Source organism: Jaculus jaculus, chromosome 7 (genome assembly GCF_020740685.1).
Source record: "Jaculus jaculus isolate mJacJac1 chromosome 7, mJacJac1.mat.Y.cur, whole genome shotgun sequence".
In the NCBI taxonomy this organism is placed as follows: Eukaryota; Metazoa; Chordata; class Mammalia; order Rodentia; family Dipodidae; genus Jaculus; species Jaculus jaculus.
In genome coordinates, this window is record NC_059108.1 from 20,557,373 (window position 1) to 20,585,372 (window position 28,000).

At 45.2% G+C, this 28,000-nt stretch overlaps 1 protein-coding gene and 1 pseudogene across 1 annotated transcript; both read right to left on the minus strand.

The window, feature by feature from the left end:
• Positions 1-347: 347 nt before the first annotated feature.
• On the minus strand, positions 348-28,000 carry Proser1 (proline and serine rich 1). The gene is made up of 13 exons (XM_045155410.1): positions 27,585-28,000; positions 25,097-25,162; positions 22,091-22,159; positions 19,897-19,991; positions 18,619-18,712; positions 14,931-15,041; positions 13,544-13,627; positions 11,566-11,644; positions 10,362-10,457; positions 7,806-7,850; positions 2,599-4,312; positions 2,123-2,273; positions 348-1,675 (listed from the first exon to the last, which is right to left on the minus strand). The coding sequence occupies exons 1-13, from the start codon at positions 27,627-27,629 to the stop codon at positions 1,553-1,555; spliced, it is 2,772 nt and encodes a 923-aa protein (XP_045011345.1). The 5' UTR covers positions 27,630-28,000; the 3' UTR covers positions 348-1,552.
• On the minus strand, positions 16,081-16,179 carry LOC123462548 (annotated as a pseudogene).

Below are 28,000 nucleotides of genomic sequence, written 5' to 3' on the forward strand. Positions count from 1 at the left end.
ACCCCAGGACAAAAATTCCTACTCTGTAGTATGGTTTGCGAGGCCTATTTGGTTTGTTTTTGATACAAGGTCTCAAAAAACTGGAACTTGAGATACCTTCCACTCTCACCATCAGCAAGTGCTGGACTCATAGGTGAATGCCACCACACCCAGCTACATAAGATCCTCTGTGAGACACCCCTTACCCCCCCCCCCCACCAAGCCTCACCCTCCACCCTCACAGGTGCTGGACTTACAGGTGAATGCCGCCATGCCCAACTATACAATATTTTCTGTGAACACATTTCATGGCTTCTTAGCTGCACTCAAAACTAAAAGGCAATCTAGCATTCAATAAAACACTTACATTTGTCATATCCATAGTTTATTTTAAAAAAAACTTGTTAAAAACTAATGATACAGGAATATTTAATATACTTAAAAAGTTTGTTCCCCGTAATGAAGGAAAATACATTTGCAACATCTTCCAGACACCATCTTTATAAAAGTAAAACTTCTAGATGCTGAAATGTTCTACAGTAGATTCTAGTTTACACCTTTAACCACAGGGTCGGATTTGTTCTCGCTACCCCCCCCCACCCCCAATGTGGCAGTCATTCTTAAAGCAGTGACATTCGGCTTTCCCACCACAGGCCCTTAGAGCACACACTGCCTAAGCAGGAGCAGAGCATGTCTCCTTTAGTTGCTATCACATCGTTATTTCAGATGAGCATTTGACTTTTAAGTAGAAATACTACATCTTGTGATTGTAAACATTCACCAAGAGCTTCCAGAGTACAGCGAGTTACAGAGGTGGCCCCGTGACTCAGTCAGCTGTCCCTGACTCATCTGGATACTGCTGAGACTGGGAAAAACGCCTGGAAGGCAAATCGCCTTCGTGACTTCTTTCTGTAAGAAAGTAGTTCTGGATGTATGTGTAAGTGGAAAACACCTGAAAATCCTTCTAAGACTAGTTAAGCACCATTGTCACCTGAAATACACTGAGTTAAATTCAGCAGTATGTGTGGTTGTGAGTGACATTGTAACGAGCAGTTGGTCCTCAATTTCCCTTCTATGGATACATAGGGAGTGCTGGTTCCAACTGATGCTGACAGGAACCACCATGCATACCAAGAGTAGTGCTTCCCCAGGGCCACATGCAACCCGTACATCTGAGGCACAGCTATTACTTCTGTCCAGGGGTGCTATTAAGCAGAGTTAAGGCTGTATTCGGCTATAAAGAATTCGGTCTCCTCTTTGACATTCTTTCTATATAGATCATATACACTATTCAAAACTTTGTAAGGAAGGGAGGTGAAAAGTCCCCGGATATTTTTTTAAATACTATTCTTAATACAATTTACTGTCAGCATATTTACAGATGGAAGTGGGGAGAGGACTGATACTCAAAACCACTTTAAAAATGCAATCAGCATTTTCCAACTCTTGTCCCAATTTCCCTAAGAGTAGTCTCATTTTCTGACGTTCGGCAAACTTCACATTTGTCAGTCAGATTGTTCGCTGCAGTTCTTAGGTAAATCTCATGTTGCTCCCAAGAAGTTGCTTAAAAAATTCACTGCCACCCACTTTGGGACAGGCCTGGCTGCAAAGGAAATGGTGTTCCTGGTGTGGAGGGATAGTTGGGAAAGCCATCAGGTTGAGCTGGGTAGCTGTCCAGAGCCGATGCTGAGCGGACCTGGGGAAAGAAGAGCTCATGCAGCTCAGCAAGGACGGCGCTCCCACCCGCACAGTACGCATGCTCATCACAGCAGGGGCAGAAATGCTCCACATGCTCAACCAGTCAGTAGTTGTTTCTCTGCAAATAACCCGTTCTAGTGTCCAGCACAGTATCAGAAGAAGGCAGGAAAGTCTAACTCCATTTTATTAAGTCTCCAAACTGAGATGTAAAATAACCCCACAATTTAGAAAAGCAATTCTTTTGCCTATGACATTATCTTCCTTTGTTACTCTTCTGAAATATGGCAAGCATTATAATAGGTAAGTTTTGGGAGAACTAGTCATTCAATCTCCAGACATTCTGGTAAGAGCTGCTTTTTTGCCAATGTGGGGATAGCAAAATGTTCCATAGGAGTCAGCTATACATATTAACCTTTTACTTATAATGCCAGATGCCACCTCTTACCTGCTGTAACAACGCTGACTGTGCAGCTGCATTATGTTGTAATTCTTGCAAAGATGACTGTGAAGGATTCTGAGAAAACCCAGGGATCCCTGGGAGAGACAGAAGGCCTGGGAAAACAGAACTGCCTGCAGCCTGAAGTCCGGATGATAAACTACAACAATCGACATGAAACAGGTCAGACTCGGGTCCAACAGAAGACGGAAATGCTGCTTTTCTAAGCAAGTAGCATCCTAAGATGGTCAAACAAAACAGAACTGACTCCTCTCCCGGAGGTAGTCACTGGAGTAACCCTATTTTAAAGTACACTACTTCCTAATGCGGTTTGGAATGTAACACTTTCTGCTATTTCAAAAGCAAGTTAACCAAATGCAAGTCTAAAAATTTTGTTTCTGAGCTTTAACATCCTACATATTTAACTTTCATTAGAACATAGAACAGGACCGACCTACAGAAGCTGGGTAGAAGTGACCACGTACCTGGCTTGTGCAACAAGAGCAGAGTTAAAATTGGAACTGAACGCCGAAGCGAAGCCGGGGAGGACCGGAGCTGGTGACGGGGCGCTGGCGGCCACAGGCAGCGGGGTGACGGCGGCCACGGTGGCGGGCGCCTGCAGCCCCGGGAAGGAGGGGAGAGGGGCAGGGGCCACGCCAGGGGTGCTGGCGACCGAGAAGCCGGGGTAGGAGGGGTTCGAGGCGGGAAGAGGTCCTTGAGTGACTGAGAAGAGCGAGGGGACGGCGGAGGACAGGTTGAGCGGGAAGGGGGCGGCCGAGGCGGGGGCCGGGGCCGGGAGCCCTGAGAGCACGGCCGCGCTGGAGCTGGGGGGTGGCAGGGGCATGGCCGCGGGGGCGGCGGCCGAGGAGGCGGCCATGAGGGAGCCTGGCAGGGACACGGGCGGATTCAGGGAGGCGCTGCCAGGGAGAGGGAAGCTGCTGGTCAAGGAGGTGAAGGGGGGCAGCGCCGTGAACACGGGGGCGATGGGGGCGGAGGCGGCGTGCGGCGGCAGCGAGATGGACGAGAGGGGGCTGGAGCCATTCAGCGGCGCGCTCAGGCTGGACAGCCCCGACAGCGCGGGGTTAAGGCAAGTGGACAGGCTGATGGGCACCGAGGCCGCGGGGTACGCCCGGCCTAGGGCGCCTGGCAGCCCTAGTGTGCCGTGCGAAGGCGCCCCGGGGTGAGCCGGGCCCTTGAAGGCCGAGGGCGTCGGGCTGGTGGGCTCGGTTTTGATCATGACCGGGACAGCGGTCGCGGCGGGGGAGGCGGCCACGTGGGGCCCGTGCGGCTGCGAGACCGAGCCAGAGCCGCCACCACCACCGCCGCCGCCAACACCGGGGCCGGGCGTGGACGCGGAGGGGGCGGCCGAGGGGGCCTGCGCGCCCGGGAAGGCGGCCGGCGCGGGGGCGGGCGGCCTCTGCGCGGCGTAGCCCTTGCTGGGGGCCAGGGCCGAGGAAGCGGGGCTCGGGCCGGCGAGGGAGGACAGCGAGGCCAGCCCGCTGGTGACCACCGACGACGTGGTGCAGGGACTGCCGGAGTGGGGGTCGTCGGCCGCCAGGAAGCCTTTCAAGGCGGACAGCAGGGGGCTGCTGATCACCTGCGGCCCCGCGGCGCTGGCGATGACCGGCGTCGGGGCGGCCACGCCGTGGGACGTGGGCGCGAAGGGCAGGGGGAGCCCCGCGAAGACGGAGGCCAGGGGCGCGGAGCTCGGGGGGCCGGCGGAGGCCGCACTGGGGCCGGCAGAAAAGGAGTGGCTCGTGGGCGCCGCGCAGGTGGAAGCGAAGGGCTCGCTGGCGGCGGCGAGCGCGGTCCCGGTCCCGGTCCGGGAGGCGGCGGCGGCCTGGGGGGCGGGAGCGGGGGCGGACGGCCCCGGAGGCGGCGGCGGCAGCAGGCCAGAGAAAGCTGCCGGGAGAGGGGCAGGCGCGGGCGCGGCAGCAGCAGGGACAGCGGGCAGTGAAAGTGTCCTGATGACGGTGGGGTTTGGCGTGGAAGGCTGCGGCTGGGGCGCGGGGACGGCCGAGGACACCTGCCCCGCGAACACAGGCAGCACCGGGCTCGCCAGGCTCATTCCCGACGCCGGCGCGGTGGCCTCCGAGGACGCTGATGGATGGCTGGCTGCCTTGACCGGGGACGCAGCGGGTGTGGAAGGATTGGAGCCATGAGGAGGAGAGAAGAGCTGAGTTGCTGGGGTGGAAAACGCTGTGGGAGAGAAAAAGGTGAAAATTCATCTCCATGCTGAAATGTTTAAAAGAAACAAATGTGTCATGTTTCAAGAATACCCGAGAAGGGAGGAACAGGCAAGGGCTCACACTGCTGGATTCCACTGCCTGCCGTCAGATACGGATGACCCGTCTCTCAAGTGTCAAAGTGTGGAGGAGCTCACAAACTTCCCTTTCATAAGTTCCCGACATTTAAAATTCAAAACTCTTTGCAACTGTGGTTATCAATGCTAAATTGACTTTTAATGCACTTCACGCCACTGACCTATAAAAATGAGCACATATGAGCCCTTCTCAAAAGCATCCAGGCACTAATTTCCCTCCGGGAGATGTAGACCTTCCCCTACTCACTCTCTAGGAGTGTGTGCACCGAGTTTACTATCCACATGATTGCTTAGAAGTATTTGTAATTATTTACTTATTTATCGAGGGGGGGTATGACAGGGCCTCTTGCTGCTGCAAATTAACTCCATGTACCACTTTGTGCATCTGGCTTTACATTGTTACTGGGGAACTGAACCCAGCCGGGCAGACTTGGCAAGTAAGCTCCTTTAACCAGTGAGCAAGCTCCCCAGACCTACTGTCTGTATTATCCCCCAGCCTGCTTTTGCTCGTACTGACCAATCTACGTTAACCCCTAACTTCTCCTAGCTTGTTAGGGGCCTTCCTAAGTGCAAAATGCGGGTCTACCTCGTCTTTCATCTTTGCAGTATCAGCACAAGGCACAGTACTTCTGTATTTAAAGAGTATAGGAATCTACGCATCACAATTACCCTAAAGAACAACTCACAAACCCACCTAAGAACTTCATTATTTGGGTTATAATATTTTGAAAAAAATTTAAATAATATAAGCACGGGGGGGGGGTGACTTGGGTTCATCCTCCCAGAATGGATTCCATGGCTCTGCCTCATGGTAATGGTCTCGTCAGTCCCCAATGGCGAGGATGACTTCTGCAGTATGCTATCATGATGGTCCAGCACAGACTTGGAGAGCCTGCATCAGCTGCAAGCGCAGAGTACACCTGCAGTGATCATCAGCTGAAGGACGTTTTCATGGACGTTTAAGTAACTAGACAGGAAGGTGTTGCTGACGTGTTACCCCTGGTGGTAAGAGGGCACCCAAGGGAAAAAAGTAAGGTAGGCCAACATACAAAATAATATATGTACAAAGTGAAGGCCAGATGGTTGGGCTGGAAAAATGTGGAGTTGTTTCAAAACAGGAAACATACAAAAATCAACAACGATATACAAACTACAAACTCAAACAGCCTACTGTCTACACTACATGGATTCAAGTTTCTGACTTTCCCCCTAGTGCTGGGGATTACAGCCAAAACCCTGCAACATGCGCAGCTGCTAAGCACACATTCTACCACTGAGCCACTCATTCACTCTCACTACACTCATGTACTAAGCAGTGATTTAATTTCCTGAAAATAAAGCTATCACTTTTAGAGTACCTATGAAAATGGATCTGTACTGCTTTTTTAATGTGTTTTATAAGAGCTAGGAGCATACAGAATGGAGCACAGTCCTGCTCATAGTTTGCAAATAATCTATAAAAATATCTTAGCTCCATGGGGGTTGGGAAACTTGAGAATTCACTATCTTATTTATTTATATGCTGATGACTGTTCTTTACAGCAATTTCCATTGGAAATCTTTTCATACAATAAAGCTAAAGCTATGGACTATTAATCATTGCCTTCATTTAGAAATGAAATAAAACTCCAATTATATGTCAAAATAAAACATACTTTATTGTCATCTAATTTGGCTATTAACCATCACATACTACCCATCACACAGCCATGCTAAGCAATTATATCCATCATCCCATTTGCTCTCACAATATTCCTGAGGTAGAGAGTAACACTGCCATTTTATAGATGGACAATCTGAGGCGTGACATGGTTGAGTAAGGTGTGAAAAGACAATGGAGTTATGAGCCAGGATGTAGTCTGGTGCTGGAGAACCCGCAAAGCATGCGAGGGAGGACCTGAGCTCAATCTCCTAGTGTAGCAAAAACAAAACAAGCCAGATAAAATTGTGCAGTTATTACTGGGTGGAGCCAAGATGTAAACCCACTTCAGTCATTCCACTATAGTAGCTGTCTTATTGTTGGTTCTTAATTTTTTTTTCTCAAGGTAGGGTTTCATTCTAGTCCAGGCTGACCTGGAATTCACTACATAGTCTCAAGGTGGCTTCAAACTTACAGTGATCCTCCTACCTCTGCTTCCGAGTGCTGGGGATTAAAGGCATAAGCCACCATACCCAGCTTGAATGTGATTTTTAAAAAAAAAAAAAAAGGAAAGGAAGGCTGGAGAAATGGCTTAGCCTAAGGACCCCGGTTCAAGGTTCAATTCTCCAGGACCCACGTTAGCCAGATGCACAAGGGGGCGCACACATCTGGAGTTTATTTGCAGTGGCTGGCAGCCCTGGCAAGCCCCCCTTTCTCTCTCTCTCTCTCCCTCTCCCTCTCCCTCTCTCTCTCTCTCTCTCCCCCTATCTGCCTCTTTCTCTGTCACTCTCAAGTAAATAAATAAAATGAAAAAAATAAAATAAAATAAAAAAAGGAAAGGAATTTTTAAAAACCTGAAAAACTCAACCATGCTCATCTAACTCATCATGGGAAATCAAAGTGTGTTACTCGCACCAGGGTAGCATGACGACACGATCTGGTCAGCTCCTTCAAGAGTATTTCTCTATGTATAAAACTGAATGTAAAGACTGCCGTTTCCTTAAAATCCTTTTCATAGATGTCAAATAAGCTATTCAAGGTCAGAAAGCTAACTAAAGTGGTTCCAGAGACAGGATAAGAAACCAGACATTCTCACTGCTTAGAGTTCATTCTAGCCCCACTAGGCTGTCCTGTAGAAGGCAGAGCAGGCATTCGGCACTGACTCAGGGGATTTCCCATGGAGACTCCTAACCTTGTTCAAGACAACCGGCTCCACATGCTACTCTGCCAGTCTCTCCCACTCCCAAAAGCTCCTTCCCCAGCACACAGCCAACATGCGGGAAAAGGAATTTAACATGTTGCTGCCACCTGGAGGCACTGCCTGGCCATACCACACTCTCCATCTCTTCTTTGGCACCCTTTATAATTTTCCCCAGTAAATTATGCCCAATACATACTTGTACCTTTAGCATTTGTCAAAAAGAGTTATCATCTTGGGCATTCGCATTGAAAATAAGGCTTCCTATATTACAGAATGTGAAGTGAAGATGTATATACATCCACATGACACTTGTATTTCATGGCAAGTTTTGCAAGTAGAAAACGGATGTACGTTTCATGTACATAGAACATGTCACTATGAAGCCACCTTATTAAATCTTGATCCATTATTCTTGATCCAGAAATTTTTCCTAAAACATTCCATGTACACTCAACTCAGCTTATCCTCAATGAATAGCAGAGCAGACTCCATAACAGTACCAGCTGTCTCCAGATCAACTGATACTCACTTTGATTCTGTGTAGGTTTTGACTGACTGGAGAGGTCTTCATTTTCTGCAGAAAAATGAATAAAAGTTGGCTTCAAGCTACAGACAAATCATTTCCCATGATAGTCACAAACAGATGTCCAAAAAGAAAACCACAGGAAATAAATACAGTAGGAAACAACATATGCTCATGGAAAAATATAGGAACTATGTAAGAATCTCAAGTACACAAACAGTGGCAAGATTATGACCAATAGTGCTTCTCCTAGTCCCCCATCTTCCCCATAGGATTTCCACTTGACCTGTAAAGTTTTAAAAACACGTATAAAAGGCCAGCTGAGTATGCCATCCAGGAGGCTGTTGGCAGAGCTAACAGCCAGCTCTGGGCAGTATTGTCCACAGGAGGAAAACTGGGCGTGGGGGCTGTTTGCTGGGTGAATGCACCCAGAATCCACAGCCACCCAGAAGGCATGTAAACAGACAGCTATGTATCAGAAGCCCCTAGAATGTATAAAGGCATTTTCAGGCTACTGGGAGTGGGAAGGGTTATGCAACTCAGAGGTCAAACAGCTAAGTGACCTAAATAAAACCTAAATTTTCATAAACACATACAATGTAAGCTTAATTATTTTACGTGACCAGCAAAGTTACAAAGTCAAAATTCTCCCTTTGAAGGAGTTAGGCTCCTGTATTCTCACAGCAGGTATACATATATACACAGTATTGGAGAATACTCTGACAATCATGTTCCTGTATCCAGTATACACAGGTACAAGGTATTGGAGAATATTTTGAAAGTAAGTGAAGAGTATTTCTTCTATCTCATGTTCCCATCAACTGGAAGAATGCTGAAGCATCAGGTTCTAGGAGGATCATTCCTTCCTCTCACCCAAACAGCAAAATTATGTCACCTGCTTTACATGTTTTCTGCCAGTTTATCTTAATGTCATTAACAATCAAGTCCAGCTGAGCGTGGTGGCGCACGCCTTTAATCCCAGCACTCGGGAGGCAGAGGAAGGAGGATCACTGTGAGTTCAAGGCCACCCTGAGACTCCATAGTGAATTCCAGGTCAGCCTGGGCTAGAGTGAGACCCTACCTTGAAAAAACAAACAAACAAAAAAAAAAACCAAAAAAAACCAACAACAAAAAAAATCAAGCCCATTGCCAGTGGAACTGAGGCGACACCGGGCTGCACCCCCCTCCCTCCCTCGTCTACAAGGCCTCATGCTTCCACTGTGCACGTGGTCAAGTACTTGTGGAGGGCCCTTCGCCAACTATACGCATCTCCATGAATGCCCGGTTCTCTCCACACAAACCCTTTGCTGAGTCAGGGAGGCATCTCTGTAGTGTTAAGGAGTCACAATAAATTTAGAGAAGGTCCCTCAGCGCTCTCCCACATGGGAGTTAACCAGGAGCCTTGAAAATCCATAGATTATAACCCATTTCTGGCTCGTTGTGTACAGCTTTTAATCATTTCCAAACATGCTTAAACAGTCCTCAGAAGACATGACAGAAACAGAGGCTACATCTAACACATACCTCAAGTAGTTACAGGCCACCAAGACTCTACCCTCTTGTCACTTTCCCAACCCTCATTGGGTACTCTTCATCCCCATTTGTTCAGATTAATTCAATTAAAGGGCAGCAGCACTATGGATCCTGCAGGAGCTGGTGACGCAGAGACAGCTGCTCCTGCTTATTTTGGGGACTGGTTTGGAGATCCCTCCCGATTCCCCAGCATGCAGGCTCCACACAGCACTGACCAGTCCATCTTAGAGCTCACACCTTACACTGCCATCTGCTACATATCATGTTGTAGTTTAAGAAAAAGTAAACAATGAAAACTGTGCAACTTAGAATATATTGATATTGTCTTATTTTCCTGACCTGCATTTCTGATTGTAAACAACAGGACTCTTACTTAGTTCACCAAAACATATGACATTTTGGAGTCACCTAATGAAAATGTTACTGAGCAATGCTGCTAAGGTGGTCTTGTATATTACAAATGCAAACATGAAAGTCAGAGCTTAGCTATCTCCTCTAGGCTTGGCATGACCATGACCATCATAGAGCAGGGTGGCCACAGTGACCAACTGGAGACTTTGGCCTGCTCACGGCAATGAAACAGAACTATACTGCAGACAGCCAGGTAGTGGGGCTGTTAACACAGCAGAGGGGGAAGAGGGCCACACAGCCTCCTGACATTCAATCACTACTCGCCCAGGTATACAGCATCTCAGAAATGCTGAAGCACACAGGCACAGAAGTGGAGGTGGACTTCCTGCTGGTGCCACAGCCTTGAATTCACCCACATTCCCAGCTAGATGGGAGTCTTTTCTGGCCTGCTGGCGTGCAGAGCTATTTCTTCTACCTGTCCTAGGAAAGTCATGCACAGAAGTCCATTAAGAGTGTGACAAGTGTCCACTGTAATCAAGACACACACCTAGTCTGCCACTCTCGAGCTTGTGTTCTGTTAGGACACACTGTGCCAAAGAGCTGTCCTTTGGGCCTATGTACCCCAAGTTGTACACTCTTATGACCAGCAAATTCACAGCCACAGCAGCACCATGTTACCTGTTCCTGCTGCACCTGGAGTATATGCAGGTGGAGGAGGCACGCCTGGAGCGATGACACTGGCTAACGGCACCAGACCCGCATTGTTATAAGCACCTGAAACAGAAGTTGGGGGGGGGGGGAGTGCATACTGTAGTATCATAGGTAGAAGATCAAGCTCTGTTAGTATAGCTGTCTCCTTTTAGAGCTGCTGTACACAGAGCCGCACCTCACATGGAGGCCTGCCATGCCGGGGTTCCGGGGCGCTGAGGCAGCAGGGAGGCCCACTGCCCACTGGCATCCCACGCCAGGCAGCAGCTCGCTGTCATACTTAACTTCACGTACAGACGCTTGACTTTTGCAAGTTAAGTGCGTAAATGACACTGTGGATATCATCTACTAGTGAAAGTGGGGAAGGAACTCAAGGTCATCAGCCAAAGTAAAAATCCTTAATGACAAAATGATTGAAAATACTCCACAATTAATTAAACACAAAGCCAACACTCATTTAAACTGCCTGCCGCACTGTGATAAGCCAGGGCAGTAGTAGCTGGCCACAGGCAACAGTGAACCCACAGAACTTCCAAGTGCTGCAGATTTTCCTGGCTCATAACTAGCATGTAATTTTATTTTTTATTTTTTTTTATTTTTATTTTTTTAATTTATTAGTTTTCTTTTCAGTAAATACAGGCAGTTTGGTACCATTATTTAGGTTCATCTGTGATCTACCCCCTCCCATTAGACCCTCCTTGTTAATGAAAATGGGTCGTGCAGTGTGGAGTTAGCCCCCAGTTATTGGTATGATAAATGTCTGCAAATCATGACCCAGCATGTGACTCTGACATTCTTTCCGGCCCCTCTTCCGCAAAATTTCCCTGAGCTATGTTGGGTTCATTTTTGGTCTAGCACGTAATTTTAATTCAGTAAACATGCATTAGAAAAAACATGAATGAGGGGCTAGAGAGATGGCTCAGTGGTTAAGGGGCTTGCCTGTAAAGCCTAAGGGCCCAGCCCAGGCTCAATTCCCATTTCCCACATAAAGCCAGGTGCACAAAGATGGCGCATGTAGCTGGAGTTGCCTTGCAGTGGCAAATGCCCTGTTGTGCCTACTCTCTGCCCCCACTTCCTCTTGTAAATAAATAAATAGAATAAAAAGAAAAAAAAAAAAACCACAAATGAGAAAATGAACATGCATAAGAAAAAGAAAGAAGAAAAAAGGCCTCACTTGGTGCGATGGTTGCATGCGGCCGGCAGGGAGGTATCGGGTAAGGAACAGGTTTGTGCGGGTTGTAGGTCGAAGGAGGCTAGACGAGAGGGAGAAACTGCAGTCAGAAGAGAAGCATGTACACGCTCTCCACAGAAACAAGTTACCACTTCCCTCTAAAACATTTAGTCCTGGGCTGGAGAGATGGCTTAGCGGTTAAGCACTTGCCTGTGAAGCCTGAGGACCCCGGTTCAAGGCTCGGTTCCCCAGGTCCCATGTTAGCCAGATGCACAAGGGGGCGCACGCGTCTGGAGTTTGTTTGCAGAGGCTGGAAGCCCTGGTGCGCCCATTCTCTCTTTCTCCCTCTATCTGTCTTTCTCTCTGTGTCTGTCACTCTCAAATAAATAAATTAAAAAAAAAAAAAAGAATTTAAAACATTTAGTCCTAAAAGGCTGAAATTGCCCAATGTATTAAATACTATGGAATGAGAGATAGCATTAATGTAGGAAATGTCTTTATTGTACTAAAATTGTTAACTGTTGAGCTGGGTGTGATGGTGCACTCCTTCAATCCCAGCACTCAAGAGAGAGGATTGGGACAGGAGGATTGGTGTGAGTTCAAAGGCCAACCAGGGATGCAAAGTGAGTTCCAGGTCAACCTGGTTGAGAATCAGACCTTACCTCAAAAAACCCAAAAGTAGTTTCTATTCAATTCCAAAGGCAGAACTTGCCAAAGATGCTGTGTGTAACTTAGGTCAGACCTTATACTAAATAGCCAAATCCTTTCTTGCCCAAGCTAGATTAATCCAAAAATTACAAATGCCCCCATGCTCACCAAGTGTAACCAACACAAATTCATTAGTGTTTGGAGTTTCAAATGCATCAGGGCAGTATTTTCTGAAGCTCATTAAGTATCCACCCATTCCTTCTCACAACCCTTTCTTTACTGTTTTTGTAAGATAAAAGAATGTTAGTATTTGGCAATCTGACAATTCTTGTCAAATGTATATTGGAATTGGGAATTCAGCATTTTCATTCTTTTGTTTTTTAAAACACATATAGCTACAAATACTTTATCTCACAGTGATAGCATTTAACAACTACCAAGTACATTCCAAAGCTATGCCAGACGGAAGGACAGTGAGAGAAGGAGCAGACTAGACTGGGGTAGGAGGACCCACTAGAGGGAAGGGACCCAGTTTCTTCCTAGCTCTCATACACAACAGCCCCTGGCTATCCTGTCATATGAATGAGCAGAGATGGGAAGACAGCTATGCGCAGGCCTCCGGCATGTCCATCATGGACTGTCTTCTCCTGGTCTCTTGTGCAATCAGTTTAAATTCCAATCACTATAATCACTACCTTGAGAAGATGACCTCCTGACTCCACTCTTACTAATACTAGTACTTATTTGGACACTAAAATTAACATTACATACCATACTTCCAACTAAACACTTAAGTGTGGTTGGAGAGAAGAAAACAATTTGACTGGTTTTGCTTTACAATAAAATACTCATAAAAGGGATTGGAGCATTGGTTCAGTGATTAAGGCACTTGCCTGCAAAGCCTAATGAAGAGAGTTCAATTCCCCAGTACCCACATAAAGAGGGTACAAGTATGTGTTGAGTTTGTCTGTAGCAGCTAGAGGCCCTGTATTCTCTTTCTCTCTGCTGGGTGGAGTGGTATATGCTTTTAATACCATCACTCAGGAGGCAGAGGGAGGAGTATGAGGCCAGCCAGAGACTACATAGTGAATTCAAGGCCAGCCTGGGCCAGAGCCACAACCTACCTTAAAAAAAAAACAAAAAAAAAAAAACCTCAACCTCAAAAGAACTCCACAGACTGTTGAGCAATTATACAACCTTTCCCAAGGCCATTCTCTCCACCCTCCTGGAATTTCTAGTATGTTTAAACTTTGCAACACCAAAACTTGATTGACACTTTGCATAGGCACGAAAGCACTTGTGTTAGCACTTGTCCTCTCTTCCCCCAACGTACTGGTTTGGATGGTCCCAGAATGCGCGCAGCTATTCCCTTGCCTTCATTGGTACATTCTTCTCCATCTTTCTTCAGAGGGGTTCCCTATTGAAAAGAAGAAGAAGGCATTTGAGACTTTAAGGAACCACAGCAGCCACACCATATCATGCTGAAGAAAAGAACTTCATTTTCCGGGAGTAAAATCTGGGTTTTAGACCCAATTTTGCCTCAACTAGCTGCCTGACCCTGGGGTTCTTCACCCTCTGCTGGTCTAGAACCCCCATGGCACCACCAGAGGCACTCTGAAATAAATATGCAATATACAATGGGATAGAAGAGAAGAATAAAGTATATTCTAATTTTTCTTGACAAAAACCAGAAATAATAAACAGACTTTCTAATGCTACTATATATACACATATATATAATGCTCAATGAAGGAAAAAGACCTGTTACAGTTGGAAAAAAAATGGTGTTCTCTAAGTGTGAGTATATTGTCAAGCAAAACCTCATTAAAGGCTGCTGTAATGAACAGATCAGAGTAAGTTGATTAAACTTCAAGATGGCCCCACTCGATCTTACCTCCTAAATGTTGCTGTCCTGTCCATCCCAGAACAAATAGGGCTGACCTGTGTAATTAACAGAATTGTGCAGAATAATGGCATTTGACTTCCAAAGCCAAGACCAGAGGCCATGAAGCAGCCACTTGCTTTCCCTTGGTCACCTGCTCTTGTGGAAGCCAGTCACTGTGTCACAAGGACACTTGAGCAGTATACAAAGAAGGAACAATGATTGCTGCTCACAAACACACTAACTTGCCAGGCATGTAAGTGAGCCACCTTGAACAATATCCTTAATCTCTAGTCAAGCCTTCAGATGAACACAAACTTACAAGAAACCCTGAACCAGAAATAACACCAGTTTCTTAAAGCACAGAGACAGATAATTCACAAAGCTCGGGGTTGTAAAAGTAAAAGAAATGTAACACTCTTTGAAAAGGTGATTCTACATAGGGGTTTGAGGAGCACCAGGTGACACAAGAACAAGTTTCTTTCTTAGAGGACTGCTGAGGGCCTTTATTAAACAATGTGATTCTCAGGAAAGCCTTACGTGCAAAGCTTCCCAAGTGGGTACTGAACTACAAGACTGTAAAAAATATTGAGAATGTGAAAAATGAATCTTTATTAAATGTAAATAAATGTTGAGAAATAAACAAAAGAAAAGTATTCTCTCTTTTGTTTGGCTTGTTCCACAGATGTTATACCATTACATTAAGGACATCATGGAATTAATGCCCTTCTACTGTAGAGCATCACAAAACAAGCACTTTCTCTTAAGTACCATTAACTCCTGTCACATTTCAACTTAATCGTAGAAATTTCAAATTCAGGCATAGAAGTACGCTTACTGGGAAAATTCCATGTATGCGACTAGGTCTTCCTTTGGGGTACGGGTTTCCAGGGATGGTTCCACAAGAAGAGATCATTGCATGAGGAGCTTTGCAGCCTCCCTTGAAAGCCTGTAAGATAAAGAAGAGTGGTCCAAAAGAGAGAGAGAGAGAGAGAAAAAAAAAAAAAAATCAAACTCAGGGGACAGGTATTCTGGGTAATGAGAAGTCCAGCTCGAACATGAACAAGGCCAGCATCACATTCAATGTGTTCATGTGTTCACTTTCAGTGATTATGCACCCCAAAGATGAAAGCACTTTAAGCAGATGATCAAAAAGGAAACACTACAACTATCCATGTTACAACAAACTGAACCTGAAACAATCATCATCACAATGAACTCTAACCTTGTATGAGAAAGAAAGAAATCTATTATCTCATCTGTTTCATGTCTCCAGTCACCAAAACTAACAGGTCAAACCTGTAAAAAACCAGGCTTATGTTAAAGGCAAGGAGGACATAGAGGTAAAAGAAAATAGTGCTTGCCTTGAAGAGGAATACAACTCAGTGGGTACACACACACACACACACACACCACCACTACCACCACCACCACCACCAACAACAACAACAATTCAAATTAATAGGATACTGAGTATCCAAAGAGCCACATTGATGATTGGTTAAGATTTCTTTGTATTCAGTATTCAACACAATTGTCAAACACAGGGAGGGATGTGAGTCTAGGCTGCTTTAAATCTACCTCAAGCTTCTAAAGTGATGTCTCAGTCTACTAAGTTGGTACTCAAGAGATGTTAAATGATTAAATAGTACTGCGAAAAACAGATAATACTCCAGAGGAGCTATACTGTACACAGGAATATTCAGTTATACTTAGTAACATATAGTTTGTACATACAATTATATAGTCATTCACACAAAATATATTTTGTATATATGATACATATTTGTGGTTATAAATTTTATTAGCTCCCAGCACCTATAATGGATGTGTATATATATTGTACATAACCATATATTAGCAATATAATCCAGCCTCATAACTAAACACCTCAGCTCTAAAAAAAAATGTCCTACTTGATTTTAGCCAAGGTAAACCATATTGGGCAAATACACACACACACACACACACACACACAAAATTTTTTTAAAAATAAGGAACACTACACTAATTTGTATGTCATCCTTGCTCAAGGGCATGCAAATCTTTGTATCACTGCAATTGTACTGTATATGCTACTGAAGCAAACGTCTTGTACGTTTTGACAGCGTGTGCATTCACTTGCACATGTACATACACACACCAGAGTACCACCTTCAGTGTCATGCCTCAAGAATGCCACACTTCATTTTTCACACAGGTGCTTTCATTGGCCTAAGTGGCTAACCAATGAACCCCAGGGATCCTGCCTCTGCCTCTCCATTGGGCCCCTTCAGTGCTGGGATTAAGAGCACATGTCGCCGTGGTAGGACACTGTTTACTGGAGCTTGGGGACTGAGCAGAGATCCCAATGCTTGTAAGATAAGCACTTTACCAGCTAAGCTGTCCCCCAGCCAGTCCTAGTCTACTGCTACTTACTTCCTGAGACCAAATTCCTCCAAGTACAATGTTTAAACTAGGCTCAAGTTTAGAAAAAGTGAACTAGTTCATGGCATGAGCAAAAAAATGTCAAAGCCAAGCCGGGCATGGTGGCACGCGCCTTTAATCCCAGCAGTCGGGAGACAGAGGTAGGAGGATTGCCGTGAGTTCATACAGTGAGCCCCTACCTCGGGGGGGGGGGGGGAAAAGTCAAAGCCACAGCTAAGTGGAAGCAATCAGCATCCCACATGGGTCAGCCATCTCTGTCCTCCTTCTACCCCAGCGTAACAACAAAAGGACCCAAATTAAAGAGTACTCCTTAAATATGACCTGCAATAAAGAAGACACGAGGAGTAGAGGTGCCACCAACATATAGGTGACAGGTGACATGACTAAGACAAATCTTTTCCATGATAAGCCTCTGTGAGCTGGGAGTGCGGGACCCACTCAGAGTTGGAATAAAGATCATCTGTGGACCTTTAAGATTCAACAGAAGCAGAAAAAAAAAAAAGTCTCAGAACTCCCCTCATTTAAGTCTCAATTCCTACGCAATAAGGCTGTCATAAATTCTCTTTCAGGGTAGACCCACTTCAGGAAGGGAGTGTGTGAACAGGCCTCTTAGAATCCCATCTCCAAGGCAGTTTAATAGTCCTGAAGGAGACATGCACACCAGTCATAGGCTGGGATACAGCCAGTAGAGCATGTGCCTAGCAGGTACATGGCCTTGGATGAACCCCATCACTAACTAAAAAGCAAAGGAAAAAACCACAAACTTATATCTATATTAAAACAAGAAAAGGTGAACTGATTTACATTAATAGTGTTCTATTTGACGGTACATGGTCCCAGAACATTATGGAGGTGACATCTACAGAATACATTGTAAGACCAAAACCACAGCAGTGCATATGAGAGTCCAGAGTTTAGTCACAGAATGCAAAGTACAGTGGTTATAGTGGGAACTGTGCTTGCTTTGCAAGCATGAGGACCGAATTCTATCCCCAGTACCCATGTAAAAGAGCCGGGCATCATGGCATAGCCCCGTAATTCCACTGGGGAGGTGGAGACAGGAGACTCTCTGGATTGTGTGGACTGGCTAGTCTAGCCTAACTGGTGAGCTCCAGACCAATGAGACCTGCCTCAGAACATGACGTGAATGGTGTTCCCGAGGACAGCCCTGGAGGTTGTCTTCTGGCTTCCCTGTAAATGTGCACACAAGTATGCCTACACACACCACCCTCTCACCAAAACAAAAACAAGATTTTAGTCAAGAAAACCAATGTGCAAACTATCAAAGAAACAGGCTGAAGTTCATTGGTGTAGCAGAAGCATGGATTAACACAGCTGCCTGGGCTCCCTGGGTACAGAGGAGGCTGAGAATAAACATGCTGAACTGCAAAGACCTAGGAGAGCACTCTGCATCATCTTCTAGCAGCTTCTAACATCCACTCCCTCTACAGCCATCACAGCTTGTGTGGCGAATTAAGTTTTCTACATTTAACAAGAAATTGCTTCCCTCCTATTGCAGTTTTTTTCAACTTTAAAAAATCTTATTTATTTATTTATTTAGGAGCAACAGGAGGCAGACAGAGAGCGAGAGAGAGAGAGACAGAGAATGGACAGGCCAGGGCCTCCAGCCACTGAAAATGAACTCCAGATGCATGCCCCTTGTGCATCTGGCTTCCGTGGGTCTTAGAGAATTGAGCCTTGAACCGGGGTCCTTAGGCTTCACAGGCAAGCGCTTAACTGCTAAGCCATCTCTCCAGCCCCCTCATTATAGTTTTTAATTAATAAATTAGAATTTTGTTTAGTTCTCATCTCTTCTGAACTTGATTAAGGTGAGCTGGATAAACACAAATTTTAAGTTAGTGTTTCTAAGCACATGTGATAACAAAAAAGACTGCTGCCAAGGCAGAGCTCCCCTCCAAGGTGAGTGGCCCTTGCTCTTCTCTCTTGAGCCAGCTCTGCCTTGACCAGCCTCTCCTTTGACCAGTTCTGTTTCTCCTCCCCAAAGTGCATGAATATTCACGTTTATATTAGTCACCAGTTATTCACCAACATCCAGAAAAACCAGCACACCATGTTCACAGAATTTCTGAGAAAATTACCTGTTCAAGTATTCTCTTGCATCGTTTCTTCTCAGACATGTTTATCCTGAATAGATCTTCAATGGGACGAGAGTTCTGGGCATCAACAATGTTTCTACCAAGCAAACACAATCCAGCTCTTAGGTCAGCAGCTTTTTAAACTACACAAAAACTGTCTGAGTAAACTCCAGGATACAAGGAGAAAATGGTTAACAAGTCAACTTAAATAGTATGGTTACATAATAAAGAAAAATAGGGCTAGAGATATGGCTAAGCGCAGGGAGGCTCTGAGGGCATGGGCAGTGGAGACCCTAGTATTATAACCGAGCGCAGGGAGGCTCTGAGGGCATGGGCACGTTGCTCAACAAGCCAGGTTACAGTAAGTGGTAGCAGAACCTCATTCAGAGTGTTAACATCCTGCACCTTAACAACTGCCTTTCAAATTATTCAAACTAAGGAAGGAAGGCAAACTTACTGAAATACTGAAAAAGACAATTAATCTTAATAGACAAACAGCCCCATTCTTTTGAGCTATAATCATGTGCATAGTGCAATGTATATCCACATGAAGAATCAGAACTCTGGACAATGTTTTCATAAGTCACATAAGTTTTCTTCTTTTTTTTTTAAAAATTTTTAAAAATCATTTGTTTGGGGGCAGGGGAGAAAACGGGCATGCCAGGGCCTCCAGCCACTGCAAACTCCAGACATAGGCGCCACTTTGTGTATTTGCCTTATGTGGGTACTGGGGAATTGGGCCTGGGTCCTTGGGCCTCACAGGCATCTGACGTAACCACTAAGCCATCTATTTCTCCAGCCCTCTTTTTTTTTTTAATTTTTTTTGTTCATTTTTTATTTATTTATTTGAGAGCGACGGACATAGGGAGAAAGACAGAGAGAGAGAGAGAGAGAGAGAGAATGGGCGCGCCAGGGCTTCCAGCCACTGCAAACGAACTCCAGACGCATGCGCCCCCTTGTGCATCTGGCTAACGTGGGACCTGGGGAACCGAGCCTCGAACTGGGGTCCTTAGGCTTCACAGGCAAGCGCTTAACCGCTAAGCCATCTCCCTAGCCCCAGCCCTCTTTTTTTGAGAGAAGGTTTTAGTGTGTAGCCCAGGTAGGCTAAACTCACAACCTCCTGCCACAGGCTCCGGTTCTAAGGTTACAGGCGTGTGCCACCACACCCAGCTTCTCCATAGGCTGTTTTACTAGAGGTCTATTTACTTACAGTAGTCTGACAGAACATGAGAAGAAGGCAGTTAAGAAGCTCCCCAATTCAAAGAGGAAACTTGAACTTACGAAGCCAAGAGTTCAAGAGCTGCCAGCTTGTCTCTGCTGAAGGTGAAGCAGTTGAGGACGCTGACCACCTCTGCTGGGTGCACAGCCACCACTTTCTATTGAGAAAAACCATCTTCAGCATGAGAGGTTCACCACACCTCCTCTTAAGTGATTTTAGTATCAACATTTTAAATGAAACCAAAGCAAGGAAAAAAGTAAATAGCAGCGACTCAAAAGTGTTCAAAAATTATATGTATTTAAGTCCTTTACAAATCATTCCAGATAAAGATCTAAGTTCGCCTGCAAGCACTTTTTAAATCCTTATTTCCCAATACTTTTATTTGTAGGATAAAAAACAATTAGCGAGTCCTAAGTTCCTCTGAGTGGATTCTACAGAGGTGGTGTTCACATACAGGAAGCTGAGCTGCTCACTGGGGGTGGCAGGGGTGCGTGTGCCAGGGCTGAGCAATTCCCATGCTGGTGTTCCAAGTGGAAGGAAGGCCACCGTCATCACAAGAGCAAGGGAAAGAAGCCATGTAAACAGTCTTATGTGGATGAATATTGTGGCAATCCAAGCCCGCATGAAATGTGAGATAAATATTTTACCTGGCACCTTTATTTCTGAAGACTATCCAGAACATTTGGCGAATTTAGAGTTATAAAGAAATTCAAAGCCAAGCCAGTATAAGATTGGTCAGAATAAACAGAGAGCAGCTCCTAACACCCGGGGGAGTGGTTGTCTTCCACAGTGACTCACAGTCCACCAGACACTGACAGGGCTATGCATCCCTCTGCATGCTCTGGACACCTAGAGATTGTGCTAGTAGTTTAAGTACCCATAAAAGATTCATATTTGTAAAATCCTGAGGCCTATTAAATTTCCATTTAATTCATGGAAATAGTCTCATTATACAACCTTTGAAGATTCAGTATAAAAGTAGTCAAATCTAGCCAGGCGTAGTGGTGCACGCCTTTAACCTCAGCAATGGGGCGGCAGAGGTAAGAAGAGCATCATGAGTTCAAGACCAGCCTAGGACTACATAGTGAATTCTACACCAGCTTGGGCTAGCACAAGACCCTACCTTGAAAAACAAAATAGAAAACACAAAACAATTTGAATCAGACTGAGAAAAGGTAGACATCAATTTGATTCAAGAAGCCTAGCCATGTAGGCCTAAGAGCTGTCATGAATTTGTTGTTCTGGAAAAAAAAAAAAAAATAAGTCCTTAACGACACTTCTTACACAGGCTAAGATTTGTGAGTATCTTAAAAACAAAACAAAAAAAAAAAAAAATTCACCCCCTAAAGGAAGGGACAGAAAACCCTGTGTGTTGTAAAGGAGAAAGTAACAAGTATCACAGGTGCAGGGAGAAAAGAAAAAGAAAAAGAAAAAACACCTAATAACCCAGAGGGTTTCTGACAAGTTTAGGAAGATAAGGAAGTACAAGCTGACTTCCTCATGCTGTGGGAAAAACCCTTCCTCTACAATGGAATGCTCCCGAAGACAAGACATCCCTGCTGACCCGTACTCTACTAAAGAATCCTATTCCTGTATGCACACTTAAATAACCACTGTGATGTAAACCTAAATTACCGTTCCTTACACCAGGTACACTGCTAACTATTCAACACTGCACAGAGCTTGGTGGCTACCACCATGGACAGTGCAGGTTTGAAGAACTAAGTACAATCTGTCTGCCTCCTATCCAAACTTAGTACACAAAAGGGTGGGGATGGATATAAAACAAGAGAGGTACACAATAATGAATGCAATGTTTACTTACACCTTAGGAAGTTTTAACTTTTTAACCAAATAATTCTGAGTCGTCAAACTATGAGGAGGGCTGAGGAGATGACGGCTCACTGGGTAAAGGAGCCCTGGGCACAAGCCTGAGGACCAGAGTTTGGATTCTCAGATTCCACAGTGGACGTCTGGATCTTACTGCAAGGGAGGCAGGGACAGGAGAATCCCCAGAAGGCTGCAGATCAACTAGCCTGGCAAATACAGCAGTTGAGGTTGAAGGTGATGACCACCACTTGAGGTGGTCCTCTGACCTCTCTGCACATGCTGGGGCACATGTGCTTCGGCGCACACACACACAAAGTATCAAGAAATCTAGGGATAGATTTTCTGAGAGATTAAAATTTGATCTGAATTACAGAAAAAAGAGAATTAAAAGTGCAATGCACATTGTGAAAGAAAAAAATTACTTACATGCTGTAACGCTTTCATGGCTTTCAACTGAGGCTCTGCCCAGGAAAAATATCTCAATAATTCAACCACCTAAAAGGAAAGAATTAATTCAACTTTAGGCAGTGCATCTGTGGATATTCCAACACAGCGCATTTCAACAGGTGGCATTACTTTTCCCGTGCGGGAGACGGCGCATGGCGCTAGACTCCAGTGCGCTCTCCAACAGCGCAGCCACAGCGACCGTGGGAAACTATAGTCACTTCAGCACCACTGACGACCTCAGCTCCTGAAGAGCACAAGCCAATTTCAACACGGACTGCTACCACAAAGGCCAATGGTGTCAGAGAACTCTTCTACAGCCACAAAATTTTCAACTAGACAGCAGCCAAAGAGGACAATGTCACAGAGAACAATCCTACTGTCACAGAGTATTCTACTTGACAACTACCACAGAGGACAACATCACAGAGAACAACTCTACACCAGAGGATGTTCTACTGGACAGCTACCACAGAGGACAATGCCACAGAGAACAATCCTACACCACAGGATGTTCTGCTGGACAGCTGCCACAGAGGACAATGTCACAGAGAACAATCCTACACCACAGGATGTTCTACTGGACAGTTTCCACAGAGGACAACGTCACAGAGAACAATCCTACACCACAGTATGTTCTACTGGACAGCTGCCACACAGGACAACGTCACAAAGAACAATCCTACACCACAGGATGTTCTACTGGACAGCTTCTACAGAGGACAATGTCAACAGAGAACAATCCTACACCACAGGATGTTCTACTGGACAGCTTCTACAGAGGACAATGTCAACAGAGAACAATCCTACACCACAGGATGTTCCACTAGACAGTGCTGGACAGCTACCACAGAGGACCATGGAGACAGGGGACTCTCCTACTGCCACAGAATGCTACTGGACAGCACTGGTCCACAAAGAAAAACGCACGACCCAGAGCTGGGCCTCATGGTGCATGATTCAAATACCAGCAAGTTGGGAAGCTGAGGCCGAAGAATTAGTTCAAGGCCAGCCTGGGCAACTTCATCTCCATCCCCAAACGAAAAGTAAAAAGAAGGGCTGGTAATGTGTTCAGTGGTAAAGTGCTTGCTTAGCAGATGTAAGACTCTAGGTTCAACTCCTAGTACCACAAAGTAAATAAGTAATTGCTAATACAAATAAATAAATAGAAACCCAGGGAACAGGGGTGTCCTGTAAGATAAGGAAGGCTAAAATGTACTAGGCAGAGACAGAATGTCAGCTTGGGAATGTAAGAATGTACTAAGGATGGAAAAGTCCAACACATTAGCAGTTGTAAGCTTTTGCAGGGTGTGGGCTGTGACTCGGCACAGGTCCACAGCTTGTACACATCAACCTGAACCTGCAGGACAATCTTGTACACGTCCACCCTTAGAGCCCAGGCTCTCAGTGACCACACCATCAGTTTCTGCATGTAGCAGACAGCATGGTTCTCAGCAGCTCCCGCAACGCCCACCATCAGTCACCACAGAACGTGAAAAATATGCGGCCAGTGTGGGATGCCAGGCAAGGTGAGCAGGCATCAAGATCACCATTGGGGCCACTGCCTCCAGGGAGAAGGAAAAACAAAATGGTACAAGAAAGGTCAAAAAGTCTGGGTGAATAATTCCACTGTGAACCCTTTAAAATGTGTAATGTTCCAATTCCTGGACTAAAGCCTGGTCAAGGTGTAAAAGGGGACTACAATGGGCTCTTCATTCCTTTTAGGAAATGTGTGAACCATGAACAAGTACTCCACCATGTCCTTTCATTAGCGGGACAGAGCTCTCTATGCAGTCAAAGTCATATTTTATAAACCGCCGGTCTTTACCAGAGCACGCACACCTAGGTCTCTTTTATGAAGTTACTTAGTAAAGTTCCAACAACCTGAGTACAGTGAAAGCACAAGGGAGGATGTGTGCATGTGCATTTGCACAATTAGATTTAAGGACATAAATTTTTTCTTAACATTTAAATATTTGAGAGAGCGAGACAATAGGAGAGAGAGAAAGAGAACAGGCACGTCAGGGCCTCCAGCCACTGCAAAGGAACTCCAGACACATGCGCCACCTTGTGCATCTGGCTAACGTGGGTCCTGGGGAATAGAACCAAGGCCCTTTGGCTCTGCAGGTAAACCACTAAGCCATCTCTCCAGCCCAACATTTAAATTCTCTGAAGAGCCTGGTCCCTCTATACAGCAACAAGACAGCTCTAAGTATCGCTAACAAGCACTATGAAATGAGAACCACACAGGAGCTGTGAGAACTCACACAGAAAGACATCTACAGTTTAGTTACTCAGGCTCTTCAGTGGTTACTAAGCTCCTGAGCAGCGAAGGCTGGTGGATCAATCACTTCAAGCTGCAGGCCCCCCCTTCCCCAAAATGGCTCCGCAGGCCTGCATTTCTCTTCCTGCCTGCCTGGTTTCTGTAACATGAATTTTCCTGGCCTCTCAAAAATCCTGTGCATGCATGTCCATTCTTAAAAATGATCTCACTCCCCCCTAAAGCAGGATGCAAAGTGTTCACTGAACTACATAAAACCATAGTCATCTCCCACCAGCAACTGACTAAGCCACAATGCGTTTCTCTTACTGCTGAAATTCGTCTAGAGGCTTCATGTAAGGATGTATTTCATCACTTATGTATGTTCTCTTTCATACCATACAGTGAATTTTGCAATTTTAATAAATACTATAGAAACTGAGTAAATTCATCACAACAGGTTTATAAAATTCTGATACTGTACATAATACAATACACACTTTGAACTTCTTTGGAAGATACTATATTTTGCAGCCATTTTAGAACAGAAGTTGTATTAAAGTGCTAGGTTTCTAAGATAACCCCTAGCCCTGTATATTCTGCAAAGCCTCTGCCAAAACCAAGACAACTGAGATTCCAGAACAATACAACAATGTGAAAGCAATTCTGAATTTAACCGTTCAATATAAAAAAGTGGCTTTTTTTTTGTGACAAATAATGAGGAATACCTGTTCACTGGAGAAGTATCCATGAACATATTCGATTGCTTTTAATTTGTATTCTGTCAAAACAGCCTAGAAGAGAAAAACAAGCATTATTACATACATGTGCACAGTAACTAACATGCAGGTACCAGAACCTTCCAGCTGGACAGAGGTTGGCTCCTTCAGCCGTGGTCAGCAGGGCAACTAAGGTCACTGTGCTAACAGACCTCTGGTGCCTCCCTACTCTTACTAGGAAATAAAACAGGCAAGAGTCAACATTTATTTCTTTAGTATTGGATGTTATCCACCAGCTATACATTAAGCACCTATTCTGTACCGGGTGGCAGAAAACAGTAAGACATGATCTGGTTGGGGCTGTGCTTGCCACTTACTGGTGATATGGACTTCAATGGACATTTAACTGCTAGAGCTCCCTCATTCACAGAAGGGAGCATGGAACAGTACACCTCAGTTACAGGAGAACCATAATCACCATTACATCTGACACACAACAGGTGTTCTATAGCCAGTCTGGGATCAGTAGGGAAGAGAGAAGTAGGTGGCCCTGACCCACACCCAACAGAAATTACAACTGTTCCCCCTCCAGCTACTTGAGGAGCTAAGAGATAGAAACTCCACAGCTGGCTAGCTACTCAAAAAATATGCACACATCATTTTCCTCCTACTTCAAAAAGAGGTGTAATATCTATACTTTGTATTCATATCATGCTGCTAGGGACAAGCATCACGACCAGTCAAGGCATTCAGGGGCTCAAATGTAGGCTGAGGAGTTTGAGCATCATTATCATCGGACACAGTTAAATCAAATTTTGGGTCAGTTCTGGATTGAGTCGACAGCAATCATGTATCATGTCTGGAGTTTTTCCTCAATGCCTGATAGACGCGGCTGGAACTCAGCATGAGACCCCCTGGCACCAGTCCCCAGGTGGGAGAGCAGCCGGCTTCACAAGGCCTGGGTGGGCCATCAGGAGAAAGTGAACAGCGAAACTGGGAATCCAGCTCCTCCCCTAGGGGTGGTGAAGGAAGGCCAAATCAAACAGGAAGGGCTTACAAATTTAAATGCCTCTTAATGCCTCCTCTTTGAAAAGCAAATTAAAAGAGTTCCCCACTTCCTTTCTAATTCTTTCCCAGTGGCCTCTTTGGATTTAGACTTTAAAGCACAGCAGTATTCAGGCAGCACGGACCACCATAAGGAGCAGGAAAAGGAGTGACCTGATGTAAAATGACATTTACAAAGGCTAGGAGCAAGTTTTAAAAAGAACAACAATGCTTTTATTTTATACATTTTAATAGACTATCTTGACATACCTCATCATTTCACAAAGCCGGGAAGCAAGCATACTCAGATTGTTGGCCAGAAATATGGATATAAAATGGCCACCTCCTGTGAATGTAACTTTCATCTCTGGAAATTTTTCTATTCCCTCTATAGTAGTATTATTAAGTGACATATGCAGGTCTGTTTAAACTTACAACTTACTTCCTCACAGACAGTAATTAAAAACTGTGACAAATTCTAAGCATATAGTATAACATTTTGTTTCAAGTTTTCATTATAAAGATTCATTTTTGCAAAAGCAGAAGTTTGTTTCCCCCCCCCCCCAAAAAAGGCCATTCAGCACCATCAAACTTTTTGAAAAGGGGAAGGAGAAATTTAAGGCAATTTTCACAATCACTTCCTAAGCTGAAGTCAGTAATAAGGCCCACAGCAGGTGAAGCCAATTCAGCAGGGGCAGGTCAAAGGGCATAAAGGTATGGAAATAAGGAGTAAATTCCAGAAGGGCTAAGAGTCATCCCCGCCCCCCCAAAGCAGCCTCACCATCCCCCTCCAGGTCCTTTCAGTTGCAAGCAGGGAACCTTGTGGAGATTACCTACTTTAGGACTTAACACTAGTCCAATTTTTTAAATGTCTGGTTCATCTTGGGAGAGAGAGAGAGTATATAACAGCCCCACAAAGAAAAAGAAAAAAAAAATGTTTTGAAAACCCAAGCTATGGATGGCCAACTGCTAAACATGTGACTAAACTTAATGCCACATTTATCCTTAAGACACTGATCCTGTCCCGGCAAGGCAGCACATACATTCTGCCTACCTTGACACCTGAAAACACCAAACAGTCACGGCCCGAAAAGAAACTTCCTGCTTATTACTACTCTGTGTGCAGTCACTCGTGTTACTAAACGACTTAGCCACTGGATCGGAAATATTAAGTTACTAAGCTCAAGGCACAGTGATTGAGGAGGTAGCGCAGGCTGCAGAACCCGAGGACGCTGAGATTGCTGAGCCCTCTAGCTCAGCATTACTCACTAGTACCGGGAAACGCGCGCGCGCGCACACATACACACGTGTGTGTATAGTCTCAACTACACGAGAAAATTCAAACCCCTCTGGCAACGTCCTTACTCGGGGCAACCTACCTGACAGTACTTCTCAGAAATTCACCCACGACAATCCGTGTTAGCATGATTCACAGGAACCAAGGGGCAATTACCTTTCGAATTTCATCCAGCACCATTTCAAAGGACTTCTTGTCCATCTTGACTTCTCTCCCGACGTGTGGTTTCTTTCACAGTCCTACTTCCAATTACATCCCTGGTCGGCTCCGCGGGTAGTCAAATGCTCACCAGCCGCAGAAGAAAACGCTCCACGAGCACGGGAAAGGACGTGACGAGGTAGAGAATTGCAAACTCCGAAAAAAAAATATTTTCCCAAAACAGACTTTAAAAAACTTTTTAATATATATGTATGTGTGTTTCTTTCTTTCTTTCTTTCTTTCTTTCTTTTCTTTTCTTTTTTTCTTTAAGACACGGCCAGCTTCTTAGCACAACGCTGCAGGGCACCTCTGAGAAGAGCCGGGTCCTGCTTTCCGTGGGCCGGGGGATGCTGAGCGCGTCCCGCAGCCGAGGG